At 45.9% G+C, this 14,324-nt stretch overlaps 1 protein-coding gene across 1 annotated transcript in view; it reads left to right on the forward strand.

Annotated features, from left to right (window-relative positions):
- The window catches only part of TMEM266 (transmembrane protein 266), a 113,501-nt gene that overhangs the window by 39,852 nt on the left and 59,325 nt on the right, over nucleotides 1–14,324 (forward strand). Inside the window, exons 2-3 of the mRNA XM_072950931.1 lie at nucleotides 10,950–11,056; nucleotides 13,534–13,722. Of these exons, the coding sequence (XP_072807032.1) occupies nucleotides 11,019–11,056; nucleotides 13,534–13,722 (227 nt within the window). The 5' untranslated portion in view covers nucleotides 10,950–11,018. The remainder of the gene's footprint in view (nucleotides 1–10,949; nucleotides 11,057–13,533; nucleotides 13,723–14,324) is intronic.

Genomic DNA, 14,324 nt, shown 5'->3' on the forward strand with positions numbered 1-14,324 from the left:
CTTTAGAAAAGCTGCTGAACTAAATCTGGTCCATAGAAATGTGCCTGAGGGATACTTCTTTTACTTTGCTGATACATACCTTGACCTGAAGGAGCTTATTGTCCAGAGGAGATGGTACAGGAGCGTAAAGCACTAAAACACAAGGTAGAAAGGTGGCTCGTGCCCTCCGGGAGGTGCAGCTGAAGTGGGCAGCAGAGAGGGAGGGATGGCTCCCCGCACTGTCTCTGGGGGACGCAGCGGCTTAGGATTATAGCTTGTGGACTAGGGGAACCCCGATTCCAAGGAGAGAATTCCACAAGCAGACGCTGAGAGGTGTGTCGTGCCCTGGGGACAGTGGTGTCTGGGCCGGGGGGCTGGCCCACAGCACACGAAGAAGGATGAGGAACAGCTTCAAAGGCTGAGGCCAGATGGTGGCATGCTCTGAATCACAGGCCAAGGAATTGAGGCTGTTCAGTAAGCAGGGGTCCCAGCAACTCACAGCTGTGCTTCAGGAGAGTCACCTGGTAGCCTCTTGTATGTCGGAGAAAAGGTGCCTGGAGGTCACGGCGCCTGTCAGGAGAGCACTTTGAGGAAGTCTCGAGAACCCAGGCAGTTGGAAGCTCTCCCTTCTGCCTCTGAATTCCCACAGCCCTTTATTTGTCTCTTTTTTATGCAGTTACCAGCTTTTTAGTTAAAAAGTATATTTAGTTTCTTATTAAGGAACACTGGACAACACAGAAACATACAAACAGCTCCCGGTAGTCCCATCACCCAGAAATAACTAACATGGGTTAACATCATGGGCCTTTCCTTTCAGGCCTCTTTATATATAAACCACATTATATCGACCTTTTAAAAAACAAATAGCATAGTGTTAAAGCCTACTTTTTCTGATTACTTTATAATGGACATCTTTCCTTGCCAATCAGTATTTCTAGATTTTGGTTGTTGTTTTGGTTGGCTTCTGGGCTTTGGGGTTTTTTTTAACATTTTTTATTGATTTATAATCATTTTACAATATTGTGTCAAATTCCAGTGTTCAGCACAATTCTTCAGTCATTCATGGACATATACACACTCATTGTCACATTTTTTTCTCTGTGATTTATCATAACATTTTGTGTATATTTCCCGGTGCTATACAGGTTGGCTTCTGGTTTTATTTTTAAAACTGTGATAAAATACACATAACATGAAATGTACCATATTGACAGTACGTTCACAATGTGTGCAACCATTATTATTTTTGAGTTTCAGAACATTTTCATAAACCCAAAAGGAAACCCTGTACCACTAAGCAGTCATTCTCCATCCTCTCCCTTCCTAGCCCCTGACAACCACTCATCCACTTTTTATCTCTAGAGATGTATCTGTTCTGGAGATTTCATATAAATGGAATCATTCTGTATGTGGCCTTTTGTGTCTGACTTCTTTTGTTTAGAACAGTGTTTTCAAGGTTCATCTTATCTAGATTATCCATATCTTTTTTTTTATATAAACAAAAGATGCTCATGAACAATGAGTTCTGAGAAACGAGACCTCTCCTCAAGAATACCACTTTCCAACCTCCCACCTGTAAATAATTTTAGATGCAGCCATCTGGACCTTTTAGATCAATGGAAGTTGATAGGAACAGTCAAGTGATGCCTCTCCCTTCCCATCACCCGACGTGAATGTGGGAAGATGCCTTAGCTTTTCTAGTCACTTTCAGGATTTAGGACAGGCTTGTTTTCAGGTGTTAAAATATCCTACGTAAATCAAAACTTCAATCCAGGCCACACAGCCTGACCTGCCAATCAGCCCTTCTGTTCTTCCCCCGACCCTGCCCCCACTCCCTCTGTTCACTCTGCGGGCTCCAGGGATGCTTTTGTAAGCTCCTTAAAAACCTGCTTCCTGTGTTCTGTCCACTCCAGCCCCTCTCGGAGCAGGGGAGCACTGCATGCCCCATTCTACTGGGTACCCTGCCTAACTTCGGAGGGCTACCCGCAGTTCCTGCTTTTGGCACTATGCCCCTGGGACCCCTCTGGCCTAGGAGACAGCCTTCTTGGATGGAGTCCTGCCACGATGCCCATGGGAGAGCCGTAATTATAGAGGGCACTTCCCACATTTGTGATCATCTCACATCCTTTCAATGGCCTTTCTAAACTGGGGGGACATTCCCATTTTGAGCCCACCCCCCCCCCACATCCAAGGTGGTAGCCTCCCTTGTGGCCGAGATGCAGCTGTGTGACCACCTCTGCCAGTGCGATGGAGCTGGGGCCTAGGATCGGAAGCTGAGAGGGCGGGGACGTCGGTGTGGAGCAGGGGCATCAGTGGTGCTTTTGCTGGAGCAGCGCCAGAGTCTGGTCAGTGTCCAGAACGTGTAGTTTCTATGCCTGGCTCTCTGGCCCACCTGGGATTCAATATCCTTTAAAAATGCATACTCTGCTAAAACCGTTGAGTTTAATTTTCACTAAGAACCTTGACTGATGCCGCATCCTTGCTTAGCCTGGTGGTTAAGGGCAGGCTGTTCCCACCACTGCCCTCTGTCCCCACCTGGCCGTTCCCCGTGCCCCAGGCAGCCTGGGAGTCTGGCATGGGTTTCTCTCACCCTCTCTCCTGCAGGCTGTTGGGAGTAGCAGTTACCAGACCAGCTTGACCATCTGTTAGTATGTTCCAAATAGATGGTCTGATTCTCTCCTTACAAAATGTGGGCACTTTCCATCTTTATCCCGGACTTTAGAGCATCTGCAAAGCTCTCAGACAACAGGAAAAGTCCCGCTCTGCACCGTCACACACATATTTTTTCCGTATATTACATAAGTGGTATCATCATCTCCGTGTCATTTTGTAATCTACTTTTAAGTTTAACGTTACATTGTAGGCAACTTTCCATGTTAATGAGAATGGTACACCTATGTCCATTTTTTAAAATATCGGCCATATTGGTGAGAGAATTATTTATAAATAATGAAAAGCACCCATTTTAAATGCACACTTGGAACCATCACCACAGTCAAGATTTAGAATATCTCCATTATTCCCAAAATCTCCCTCTTCTCCCTTTGCAGTCAGTCCTTCCCAACCTTCAGCTCTAGGCAGCCATTCAACCTCATCCTTTCAGCAACCGTATATCCCATAATGTAGAAGTTCCTTAATTTATTTAGCCAGTCTCCTGTTGATAGTCATTTACATTGCTTTCGGTGTGTTATTTTATTGGTTCTCTATCAACAAATACTTGTGGAGTACCTACTGTGTACTCTGCCTTGTGCTGTTCCAACAACGACCCAACAAACGTCTGTATGTGTGTGTGCATGTGTGAGCTTATGTCCTTAAAATGTATCCCCTAAAAGTGGAATTCCTGGGCCAAAGAGTGTGCACATTAAAGTAATTTCGATAAATATCACCAAATTACCCTCCAACAAATTCACAGCAATTTACACTTCTATCAACAATGGGCGTGATCGGCCATTTTCCCACACCATCACCATCAGTGCTGGGTATTATAAATCTTTCCCAGTTCATTAGGAGGAGCATTGTTTGAGTTTATGTGTCTTTGCTTGCTGATGAGGTGTCCCATCTTAGTGTTCGTGCCTTTTATTTGGTTTGTGGAAATCTTGGCCCCAGGAACCAGGCTCCCTTCTCCTCTCCCCTAAGATTGGGGCTGTGGCTGGGCTCTCTCCACTGAACTGGAAGGACATGCTGTCCTGTTGGAAGTGAGATGGAGGTCACCCTTGGGTTCCTGACAGCTCCCTACCTCCCCTTGAACAGCCACTTTGGAGAAAGCCCCCAAAAGATGGGGGTGGTCCTGTCTCTTCCGTGACCGGACCTGTCCCTGCAGGTTCACCTGAGGGGTCCACACCACTTAGATGGGCAATAAGTGTGGGTGGAAATACAGCAGGCTTAAATTGAATATAGTTCTGACTAGATAAAAATCATAATCAAAGGAGAAGAATTTTAGCAAGAGTCTCTCTTTAACAAGTTAGTATAGCCGTATGTAGGTTAATGCCCAAAATATGACTGGAAACCGTTAGAAGGTGGCACCAGAATTTCCGGTCGTCGCCCCTCCACTGTTGTGCTGTCCTGTCCTCGTTCCCAGGGAAGTCAGATCTCCTTCCAGAAATCACAGCTTGTACCACCGAGGGGGTGGGCAAGAGATGGGCACCGGAGGGAACTGGGGAACTGGTTACATGATTGGTTTAGTTAAGGGTGAGGGGTTTTGGCACAAGGAGGAAAACAGGGTCCTCAGGGGATTGACCGTTGCTGAAACAACTCATAGAAATACGGTGACAGGGTAGCTCCGAAGTCAACTACGTTATTTTCTTGTGGCGTAAGGATGTCTGTTGCTATTTTGGGTTTCACCCTTGTCCTGTATTCTTCACTCCAGTGCTCCACGGGGAAGAGGATATAATTAAGCAAGTATCTGGACTTATCTGGTCCACAGCCACCCTCAACAGCTTGCGAATGATTAAAACCTCTCCCTCCAAAGGGAAATTTGATACTTTGCTGTGGAGTGTGAATTGTTACAGCCCTTTGCAAAGCAATCTTGTTTGAACTATTAAAATTGAAAATGCATATTCTCCAGTCCAGTAATCACTCCTGGGAATCTATCCCATACAAATAAAAATACCAATACATAATGAAATATATACAGGGATGTTTATTGTAGCATATTTCACAGTGACTGAAAAAAAATCTAAAACTGCCCATAGCAGGAAAATTGTGTAAATTGTGGCACATTTACACCATGGAATATTATGCAACCACTAATGAAAGAATGAATTCAGGTTTTACTACCTGACTTGGGAGAGGGCAACTGCTCTAAGATGCTGTTGAGAGGGAAAAGCAAAAAGCAGATAAGTATGAATAATGTTTTTTAAATAAAACACACAATGAAATGTTTATTTATATACAATTGTATAAGCCAGAGAAGAGCAAGGGAAAATATATACAGGTTTAACAGGGGTGTGTTTGTGCTTCTGTGCAACAGGAGGAAGGACAACCATGAGGCAGGTAATGAGGGGGAAGCAGGCAGAAAAGGAAATGCAGGCGCCACTATCAATGTGAATTTCATGATGAGCAATTTATATAAAATTGTATATGTACCTGTGAATATATATGAATTAAGAAGTTAGAAAAAAATGTAAATCTTTTATCTACTGACCAGAAAGGAGGTCCATTAACTATTGCTAAGTGCTAAAGGAAAATTGGACAGTTGGTTTATTTTGTTAAATACAAACCCAGAAAAATTAGCCTGCATAGATGAATACGTGCTTGCTTAATTCTGAATGAGGATTTCCACAGGTAGGTATTAACTAGGACCTCAAGCAAGTGGTGGAGGGTTAAAATGGAGGACAGAGAGAGATTTATCTTTTTAAAAACATACATCTTTGCATTGTTTGATGTGTTGCGATAGGTATTCATCTATAACGTATCAGTGATCTACTGCTGCAATAATACCACATAATAAACCACCCGCCAAGCTTGGCGGCTTAAAGAAACACACCTTTCCTAACAGATGGCTGAACGAAGAGGGGGACCGCGCCTGCCAGTATGAGTCATGAGCTACCTGAAATTGATAAGGACACTTACAGCTTTCAGAACACTCCTTTATAACGTTTCATTATTCTCACTGTTTTGCATTTATTTATTTGTTTACAGAGGAAGGGAAGGATTATAATAACGGTCCTCTTGGTTTTCGGCTCAAAATACCTGAGTAATTTCAGATCTAGTTTTGTGTGATCTCGTTTGGCGTATCCCTCACTTTATAAGACTGGTAATGGTTGAGAGGCTGTATCACCGCGTAAGTGGGGAGTTAAGAGGAGCCCACGGGAGACTGCACACCAAGAAGAGAGAGCCACGGTGGGCTCCCTGCCCACTTGTTTAGCAGCTAAGGATTGTGCAGCAGACCGGGGCTGCTCGGGGACATGACTGATTTTCTTCATTTTAGCTCCTTGTTAATGGAGCAAGGTATGAAGGGGTCAAGGTAACAGTGAGGATGACCTCCTATTGTTGTACAGAAACCTTTCTCTTCTAGCACGAGAAACACAGCCTTCTCCCCCCGGGGGCTGGGACGTCTGTGAAAGGTGCCTGTGCTCAGTGGCTTCTCCCGAGGAGCAGAGTCCACATTGAGTTTTATGATGTCAAAACTGAATTTCATATGCAGGCAACGCTCTCTAAATAAAAGAGTCCCGAGGTTTGGGGAGAATACCTCCTTCGTATCTCCTGCCAACCAGTTACCAGCATTTGGCCAGTCTTGTTAGGAGAGCCAGGAAACTTACTCAGCTGAACCTCAGAACTATCTCAGAAGTGTCCAAACCTGGTCTGGTAGACAATTAGTTATACCCACAACAGCTCCTTCTCGCTTCTTGGCTTGCTAAGAGAACTGAGATTCGTTGATGAAAACAATATGCCCAGCCCCAAGGATGAATCAGGACTGGTCTAGATTCTCAGACCACTCCTTATTCCGTTGGCTAGCTGCACATTGTCCTCCTTTGCAGCCATGTGATCCACCTCTGCCCAAGAGACATCAGATGTTAGCTAAAGGGCTTGGAGAGATAACATCTGCTGAATAAAAGATTAAACCTTTGTGAGGAGAAAGGCTTTGATCCTTTTTTCTCTTTTGGGAATTAGTGTGAGGATGTGCAAGCTGGAGCTGCAGCAGCCATTCTGCAACCACAAGGCAACAAGTATGAGTAACGCATCACACAGAGGATGGGGGGAATGGAAAGATGAAAAGAGCTTGGGTTCTTGGTGATATCTTTCAGGCACTGCCTCCAGGCCTCTGGCTATGCAGTAGACTTAAAAGTCTTTACTGCCCAAGTGACTGTTAGTCAGATATTCTATTACTAAAAGAATTCCTAACTGATAAACCTGGTTGTCTTCCACCTGGCCAGGGTAAGTTTTGCAGACAATTCCACCACACTAGCTTTGTGACCAGTTAACTTCATCTGTAATATTTGTAGGGATAAAAGTCCCTTCTTTCTTACCTCAAGCAAACTTTCTGATTCAGAAGATCAGAGTGTGATCTGTGGATCGGCAAATCATTATCCCCTGGCGTTTCTTCAGAGTGTAAATTTTCAAGCTCCTACCCCATAGTAAATTAGAAGCTCTGTGGGTAGGGCCAGCAATCTTTATTTTTTTTTTTAACCTTCCAGGTAATTCTTAAGAACCACTGATCCTGAGGGTCAAATGGAGTGGCTGCATGTCAGAGACACTTGGGGAACCTAAAAAAGGTTCTCAAGCTCCACCTGCAGAGTTCTGATTCAGCATTTCTGCCGTATAGCCTACGAATTTATGTTTCTCAAAAGGCCCCCAGGTGATTCTCAGTAAAACCAGGTTTGGTAACCAATGGAATGTGTATGAAAGCAGGTCACGTATGCCAAGGCACCGCCACATAAGTAAGAGATGAGGAATGGACCTGGTCGCCCCTGGGGACAGGTGAGCTGGATTATGGATTTCCTCACCTGGTAGGTGAGAGCACTAACCACTTGCTCTCCAAAGCCTTTTCAGCTCTAAGGTTCTTAGGATGCCAGCTTGAACTTTGCAGTTCAAACAAAACTCCAGCCGGAGCAAGCAAATGTGGTCTTGGTAAATTACATAGACAGACTTGTGAGCAACAAGTGGAAGAGACTGGAATTTTCCTAAAGTTTAAAAATCAGCCTTACTCCCCACCACAGCCAGACCCAGTAAATCCAAAACAGGTTTTCTCTTCTGCTTTTTACCAAGTTTATGAGACAGCAGGTTTACACTTCAGATGTTCATTTATAGAGTGCTAGACTACACCTGCTTCGTGCTAGGCTTGTGCTTTGGGCGTTATTTCATTTGGAAAAATATTTTTAAAAGACATCATCTTAAGGGATCTTGCCTTCTAAAATGTGTTACTTTAAGGATCAAAACTTCTGAAGCAGCCTATTCACTGTCCATCCAAATACAATTTCACCCTCGCTGCTCCTTCCTTTTTGCTTGGTACTGAAGATCCTTTCTTAACCCTCCCACCTCTCCTAGCAGAAAACTGCCGGCCCCCTTTCCAGGGAGTCTGCTCCCCGACTCAGCCCTTGCTGAATGAGTGCTGAAACCCGTGATCCCGTGGAAAAGAAACAACAGCAAAACCACCTCACTGGTTGACTTTGGAAGATAAGATAACAATTTATTCTTTTGAAAGCCAACAAATAAAGAGGGAAGAGTTAAGCGTTTATTCCTCCTTTTCTATACGAACTGTACTTAAGGTAATCAAATAGACGAGGAGGAGGAATTTGCCTTCAGAGAAGCTGATAAATGAAGGGTGAGATCATAATAGGACCCTTTTTTTTTTCAAGCCCTGATGAAGGAACAGGTCTAGGAAGTGATCATCAACGGCTGTTATTGTCACAGAAAGAAGAACGAAAAAACACTATGTGTCTCTGAATGGAAGTCATGACACAACCTGCAGTCTTGCAAAAGGAAGAAAAAATTGAACCTGAGTCTGATGAACGTCTACAGACTAAAATTTACAGGAAATACAGAGGACGGAGGAGCATGTTAAATGACACAGAAGGGACACACTCACCATAATCCAGACTGTGGGCAACTGTCTGAGACAGATGACCCAGCTTTTCCAATAAGTTGCGTGGGAAAAAATGAGATAGAGGGAGAAACATACGCATTGAACGATACTTAAGAGTCATAAGAACCAATCGCTAACGTGTGGCTCCTGATCCAACAAGCCTTACAAAAAAATAAATGGTGGAATGGGGAATGCGAACAATTCCTAGATATTTGATAATAGTAAGAAAATATTGTTGACTTAGGGGCGATGATAGTTTTGTGGTTACATCTTTTCCAAGGACTCCTTATCCTTACTTTCAGAGCTACACGTTGAAATGGATGAATCAAATGACATCTGAGGTTTGTTACAAAGTAATCACGAGGGGTGGAGAACGGGCAGGTTGTGGAGAAAACAAGCCAGTCCCTGAGCGGATAGCTGTTGAAGCTGGGTGATGGGGAACGGGAAGTTCATCATACAGGTCTCTACAATTCTACGCATTTGAAGTTTCCCTTCCTAAAAGGTCAAATTTTAAAAATTTAGTAACTTCCATTTCTATTGTAAGTGTTTTATATTGGCCATAATATATTAGTCGGGTGGTTCATGTTGATTATTTCTAAATACAAGTTTATCAACTTTTACTTATTCTTTACTACTAAGGAAACACAAAAATTTTGGAGTTTTGTATGTTTCACGCTTGCTTGCCCAGCCAGACTGGAAGGTTGAAGGAAGCAAAGACCTTCCTGTTACCTTCTCCACGGAGCTAGTCACTTGGGTCGTGGGTAAAGGGCTCCCTTGGGAATACAGCTTGTTGAAACACTCCGGAAGGGAGTGCTGCTCACCTGGTCTCCTGTTTGTGGCTCCCTCCATCCTGACTTCATGTCAGTTGGCGGACAGACAATCCACAGGACCAATCCTACCACTGGGAGGAGTTGGTTAGCTTAAGCTTTGTAGAGAGAACAGAAAAGATGGAGACTAAACCTGTGTGATGGATGGAGAACTTTATACATTTACTGTGCAATTAATATACAATCCCAAATACTATAGGAGAGTTCTGATTTTAATGTTTAGACCCTCCTTACACAGGCAGAATGTAAGGTGAAACCCTTAGCAAGGTGTGGCTGCAAATTCTCCCTGCTGTTATCTTGATTCCTTGTCCCATACTTTTTTTGCCCCATAGACACGTGTGGTCCCCTATATTAAAGCCTTTCTGATTTTAGAAAGCTCTCCATCTCTCGTATTTCCAGTTGCATAAAGTTGAGACTTTCCCAAGATTTCCTCAACTTCCTTTAACTTGAGCTCTCACTTTTCTTAATTACACAGAACTTAAAGGCTCCCCCACTTTGCAGATTTACCATCAGTCCCCCGATTTTCTCACCCCTGGAGCACCTTTTCCTTTTACATGATGTAACAATTCTACCCCTTTGTCCCTCTCATTTGATGGCCTCTGAGGACTGAGCTTCAGGATGGAACAAGGGGTTTGTCCCGGGTTGATATCTTGTAGGAAAAGCATGCTGCACTTAGAATGCAGCTTACAGAAGGATTGCCCCTTGGAGTAACCTCCCTAGTAACTTGCTCAAAATCACCCAGAACGTGAGTCTGTTTCCTTATCTGTGTACATCTCTCCCCCAGAAGACTTCTGGTGGTACCCTAGCATCCATTTACAGAAAAGTATAATCTATTTACCTAGTCTAGATTTTAAGAGGAAATCTTGCACTCAGCCATCCAACTGCTTTGGAAGGTGCTCAGATTCAACAGACTGTGCGATTTAAATTTATAAAATAGTAACTATGTTGATAAAAGCCAACACTGCATTGCCAGGCACTATTCTAAGTGTTTTACATGCAGTAACTCATTTAGTTAGTTCTAGTATTATTCCCATTTTATAGGTGGAGAAACTGAGGACAGAGGGCTAGTAAGTGGAAGCCAGGCTCTGACTGCAGGCAGCCTGGCTGCAGGGTGTGCTCCCTTCTCCTGGAGAGAACCACCTGGGAAGAGAGGAGAGCTTGGAGGAGTGGAGAGACAACTGCCAGAAGAGAGGGAAATCTTGGGAGAAAAAAATTTGAGGGAAAACACTTGGGATTTTTGAGACAAAACTGATTTTTGAGATTCCTAAAGCTGAAGTAGAAAGGTTTTTAACCTGGCTGTGTAGTGGAAAGAGCTGTGGATTAGAAGTCAGCAAACCTGTGGTCCAGCCTGGCTCTCTGCCACCTCTGTGTGACACAGAAAGGTCACTTTGTCACTCTGGGCCTATTTCTTCATCTCTAAAAAATAAATTCTGCCTGTTGTTATCCACCATAGGTAATGAGAAGAATCTATTCAATATTGCTTTGAAGGAAAGTCTGTATGGAAGAAGGTTCTAGGGCTTCCGTCTTTAGATGAGCATGGGAAGTTTGGCATCCGAGTGTAATAAATTTCTACTATTCGATTATTTGTCTTCAGGACACCATATTTATATGTTTTGTAGAACCCACGCTTGGAAATGCTGACGTCAGGCTTCAAGACAGCTGAGCCCCACTAGACACCAAGAAAACCCATGGCCCTGGCTGCATCTTTCAACATGACCAATCCACAGTGAGTAGCATCGGGATCTGCTCTCTGTGGGTGTGGAGCTGGTCCATCGGAACCACAGGTGCAGCCGACAGCCCCTTCCCCAGCCCCATAAACCAGGAGGAGCTCCGGGTGGCTTTAGCCTTAAGCCTGACATTAAACTAACTTGTTAAAAACTACTTTCTCTCTGAGTTGGCTTACGAAGGTCATCTCATTTTTTTTTTAGTTCAAAAAAGGCAGAGGTGTTCTGCAATCCCAAACTGGAATTGTAATCCCCTTGCTAGTCCAAAGGGATTGCTGATATCCCATTAGCCAAAACAAGTCTCATGACTGAACACAGCATCAAGGGTGCAAAAATGTGCTCTTCCTTTTGATGAGATGCTGCAAAGTCACGTGGCAGAGGGAGAGCTGAAGAACGGAGCTACTAGTACACGTTCTCCACCATACTCTTCTTCACACCCAAGACCAGGGAGTGGTCCCAACGCTCAGGCTATGAACCACAGGATGATCGCGTGACCGGGGATGGTGCTGGGCCACTGTGACCACTGGCAGGAGGGGACCAGAGGGCAGGAAAGTCCGGAAGGCAGAAGTGGTTTATTCCAGGCTTCCCAGAGTCATATCCTGCTTGTCCCAGAAACTCACCGCAGCCCTCCACGAACAGCCCACTGATCAGAAAGCTCTATGAGTTCAGTTCGGCGAACCACAGGTTCCTTGAGTACTCCAGAAGAAAAGAGAACAGGTTCAACCCAGCATCAGTTCTTGTTTTGGGTGGGGGGACATCTGGAGGAGCCAGGATCCCCCCCACGAACACCCACACTTTTACTTCAATTGTTGAGAAACACAGAAACTTCACACTCCGTGACTGTTCTGTCTGAAGGTCTTGAGTGGTTTTGTGAATGTCACACACGATAAGCACTATTATCTGTACATGACAGGCAGCAAGGGGCTAGGGTTTAAGTCAGGCCCACAAAAGAGAACCCAGACATTGGAAATTACTTGGTGAACTCAGGTAGTGGAGGCAGCCAGCCTGTGGTGTTCAGAGGAAAATCTCGTTTTCCCCCCAATTATCTGGATGATTCAAGCAAAAAAGAAGTGGGCAGATTCAACTCCAAGCTTCTTGGATAACTGCCACTGGGCATTGTTGGTCAGCTCTCAACGGGGGTTCGAAAGGAAGAGTTTAGAACTTAAAACTGCCCACCCAAGGAACTTCTCACTCCACGGCCCTTCCCACCTGCTCTGTATTTCTCTGAGCTGTATCAGATCCTAGGCTGAGAAGCAGAGCCGCCATGTCACCTCCTCATGTTTCAGTTGGAGAAACTATGGTCCCGCGGGAGGCCCCGCAGAAGTAAACGTTAGAGTCAGCACCAGAGCCCAAGAGCAGCTTACAGCGGCCTGGGCCGCCGCCTCGGTATTAAAGCCCGCCCCTCTCAATGTTCCCTCAAATGTTTAATTTTTACTCCTCTCCAGTCACGCCATTTTTCTGTCTAACCCCCACTGTTTGGCCAGAGGCCCAGGCCTTCGGATTCTACAGGATGAGGCAGGGTCAAGAATATGTTGGAAGGACCAAAGACGGCACCCCAGGAAGTCAGAGCAGAGTGAGCCAGCCCCCCATCTCGTCACAGGGCTGCTGTTGGTTATGTGGGCGGGATGGTTACTTGTTGGACACCCTGCACGATGTGCAGTGTCCCTATTCCTGTTTATGTCAGTAGTGACCCCCCGTGCTTTCGTGGCAGCCACAAATGCCTCCACAAGTTGCCCAATGCCCCTGGGGAGTTGGGAAGTGGTGCTGCCCCTGGTGGAGATGCCCCGCGATGCCAGTGGAGTTGCCGTAGGTGAGCTGCCAGTAACATAGGAGGAGACCCACAACCCCTTAGGCATTTGATCAAGTGACCCCCATCTCCTCTCAACCTTAAAAAGGGAGATGCAGTAGGGCCAGTTCAAGTAGGAAGGGAGTGGCACCCAGAGACAGCTGGCCCCTCCTGTCCTCACTGCCCCAAGGCCCACTCGGGGTCTCCAGGTCGGCTCCCCAGCCACCAGCAGTACATCCAGCTGTGAACAAACACTTCTCTGTTGTGGTACAGAGGCCACAACATTCCCAAGGACCTTTACAAAGAAACCCAGGAGACAACTGAAAGGACTGTGTCACGCCAGCAAAGTCCAGTGACCAAGAAGCCTAGAAATCCAAGTCTAGGCTTTGCTGGCTGGCGGTTTCCCTCTGGGTCTTTACCTCCCGGTGGTACAGGACGCGCCCGCAAAGCTCATACTTTCAGATCTGAGCCTGCTTCCACCTCTCCCCCACTGGCGAAGGAGATGGGGCTGGAGGGGCCTCAGTCTAGTCCCTGGGGTGGCCAGTGGGGCAGAACGGTGTCCTCGGATGTCCCGCCGTTCTCCACCAGCCCAGCATTGAGCCTGGTGCCTCCTCCCTCCTTTCCGTGGGGAGTGGGAAAATTATTTTATTCTCAAGGGATGACTCTGCCCTGTTGCCGTCCTCCCCCACCCAGGCCTGCCATAGAAGGAGGAATTTCTGAAGTTGAGATCATCTCCCAACAAGTAGACGAAGAAACCAAGAGCATTGCTCCGGTGCAGCTGGCGAACTTGGCCTACCGTGACTTGCCCCTGGCTGCGGTCGACCTCTCCACGGCGGGCTCGCAGCTCCTGTCAAATTTGGACGAAGATTACCAAAGAGAAGGGTAGGTGTCGGGACCACTGGCAGCTTAGAAGGTTCTTGCATACCTCCCTGGGTTTCCATGAGTACCAACAGCAGGGCAGCCCAGGGATGCGAGATGCTGAGTAGAAGGGAGCAGTTCACATCAGGCCACGTAGGCCCTTCTCCTCCTCAGACACTGTTCCTCTGAAAAAAAGCTTTGGGCACAGAAAATATCTGTCGCTGCTAGACAACCTGTTAAGTGACATCTGCTTGCAACTCAGGGAATTACAAAATTTGTCAAAGGACTGACACACTCTGTAATGGCTCACCCAACCCCCAATGGGGACACTTTGGAATCAGGGGACCCACGGAATCAGAGACTTGCCTGAGGTCACAGAGCCCATAAAGGATGGACTGGATGGCACTTTCCCTTTATCAAGCCTGCTCTCAGCAGGGAAGAGTTCGGGAAGAAAGCATTCTGCGCAGCTAGGGAGGGAAGGGAATTGAGCATTTGGCCCGGAGCTTTGCAGACTCTGGCTGCTCTCTTCCTGGTGAGAGCATGTAGGGTTTGCTGGCCCCCGATTCAAAGCAGTGGCCCCTGTCTAGTCCTTCTTAGCTTGTCAGTCAAGCTTGGATGCTTTATTC

This window comes from Vicugna pacos, chromosome 27 (genome assembly GCF_048564905.1).
Source record: "Vicugna pacos chromosome 27, VicPac4, whole genome shotgun sequence".
In the NCBI taxonomy this organism is placed as follows: Eukaryota; Metazoa; Chordata; class Mammalia; order Artiodactyla; family Camelidae; genus Vicugna; species Vicugna pacos.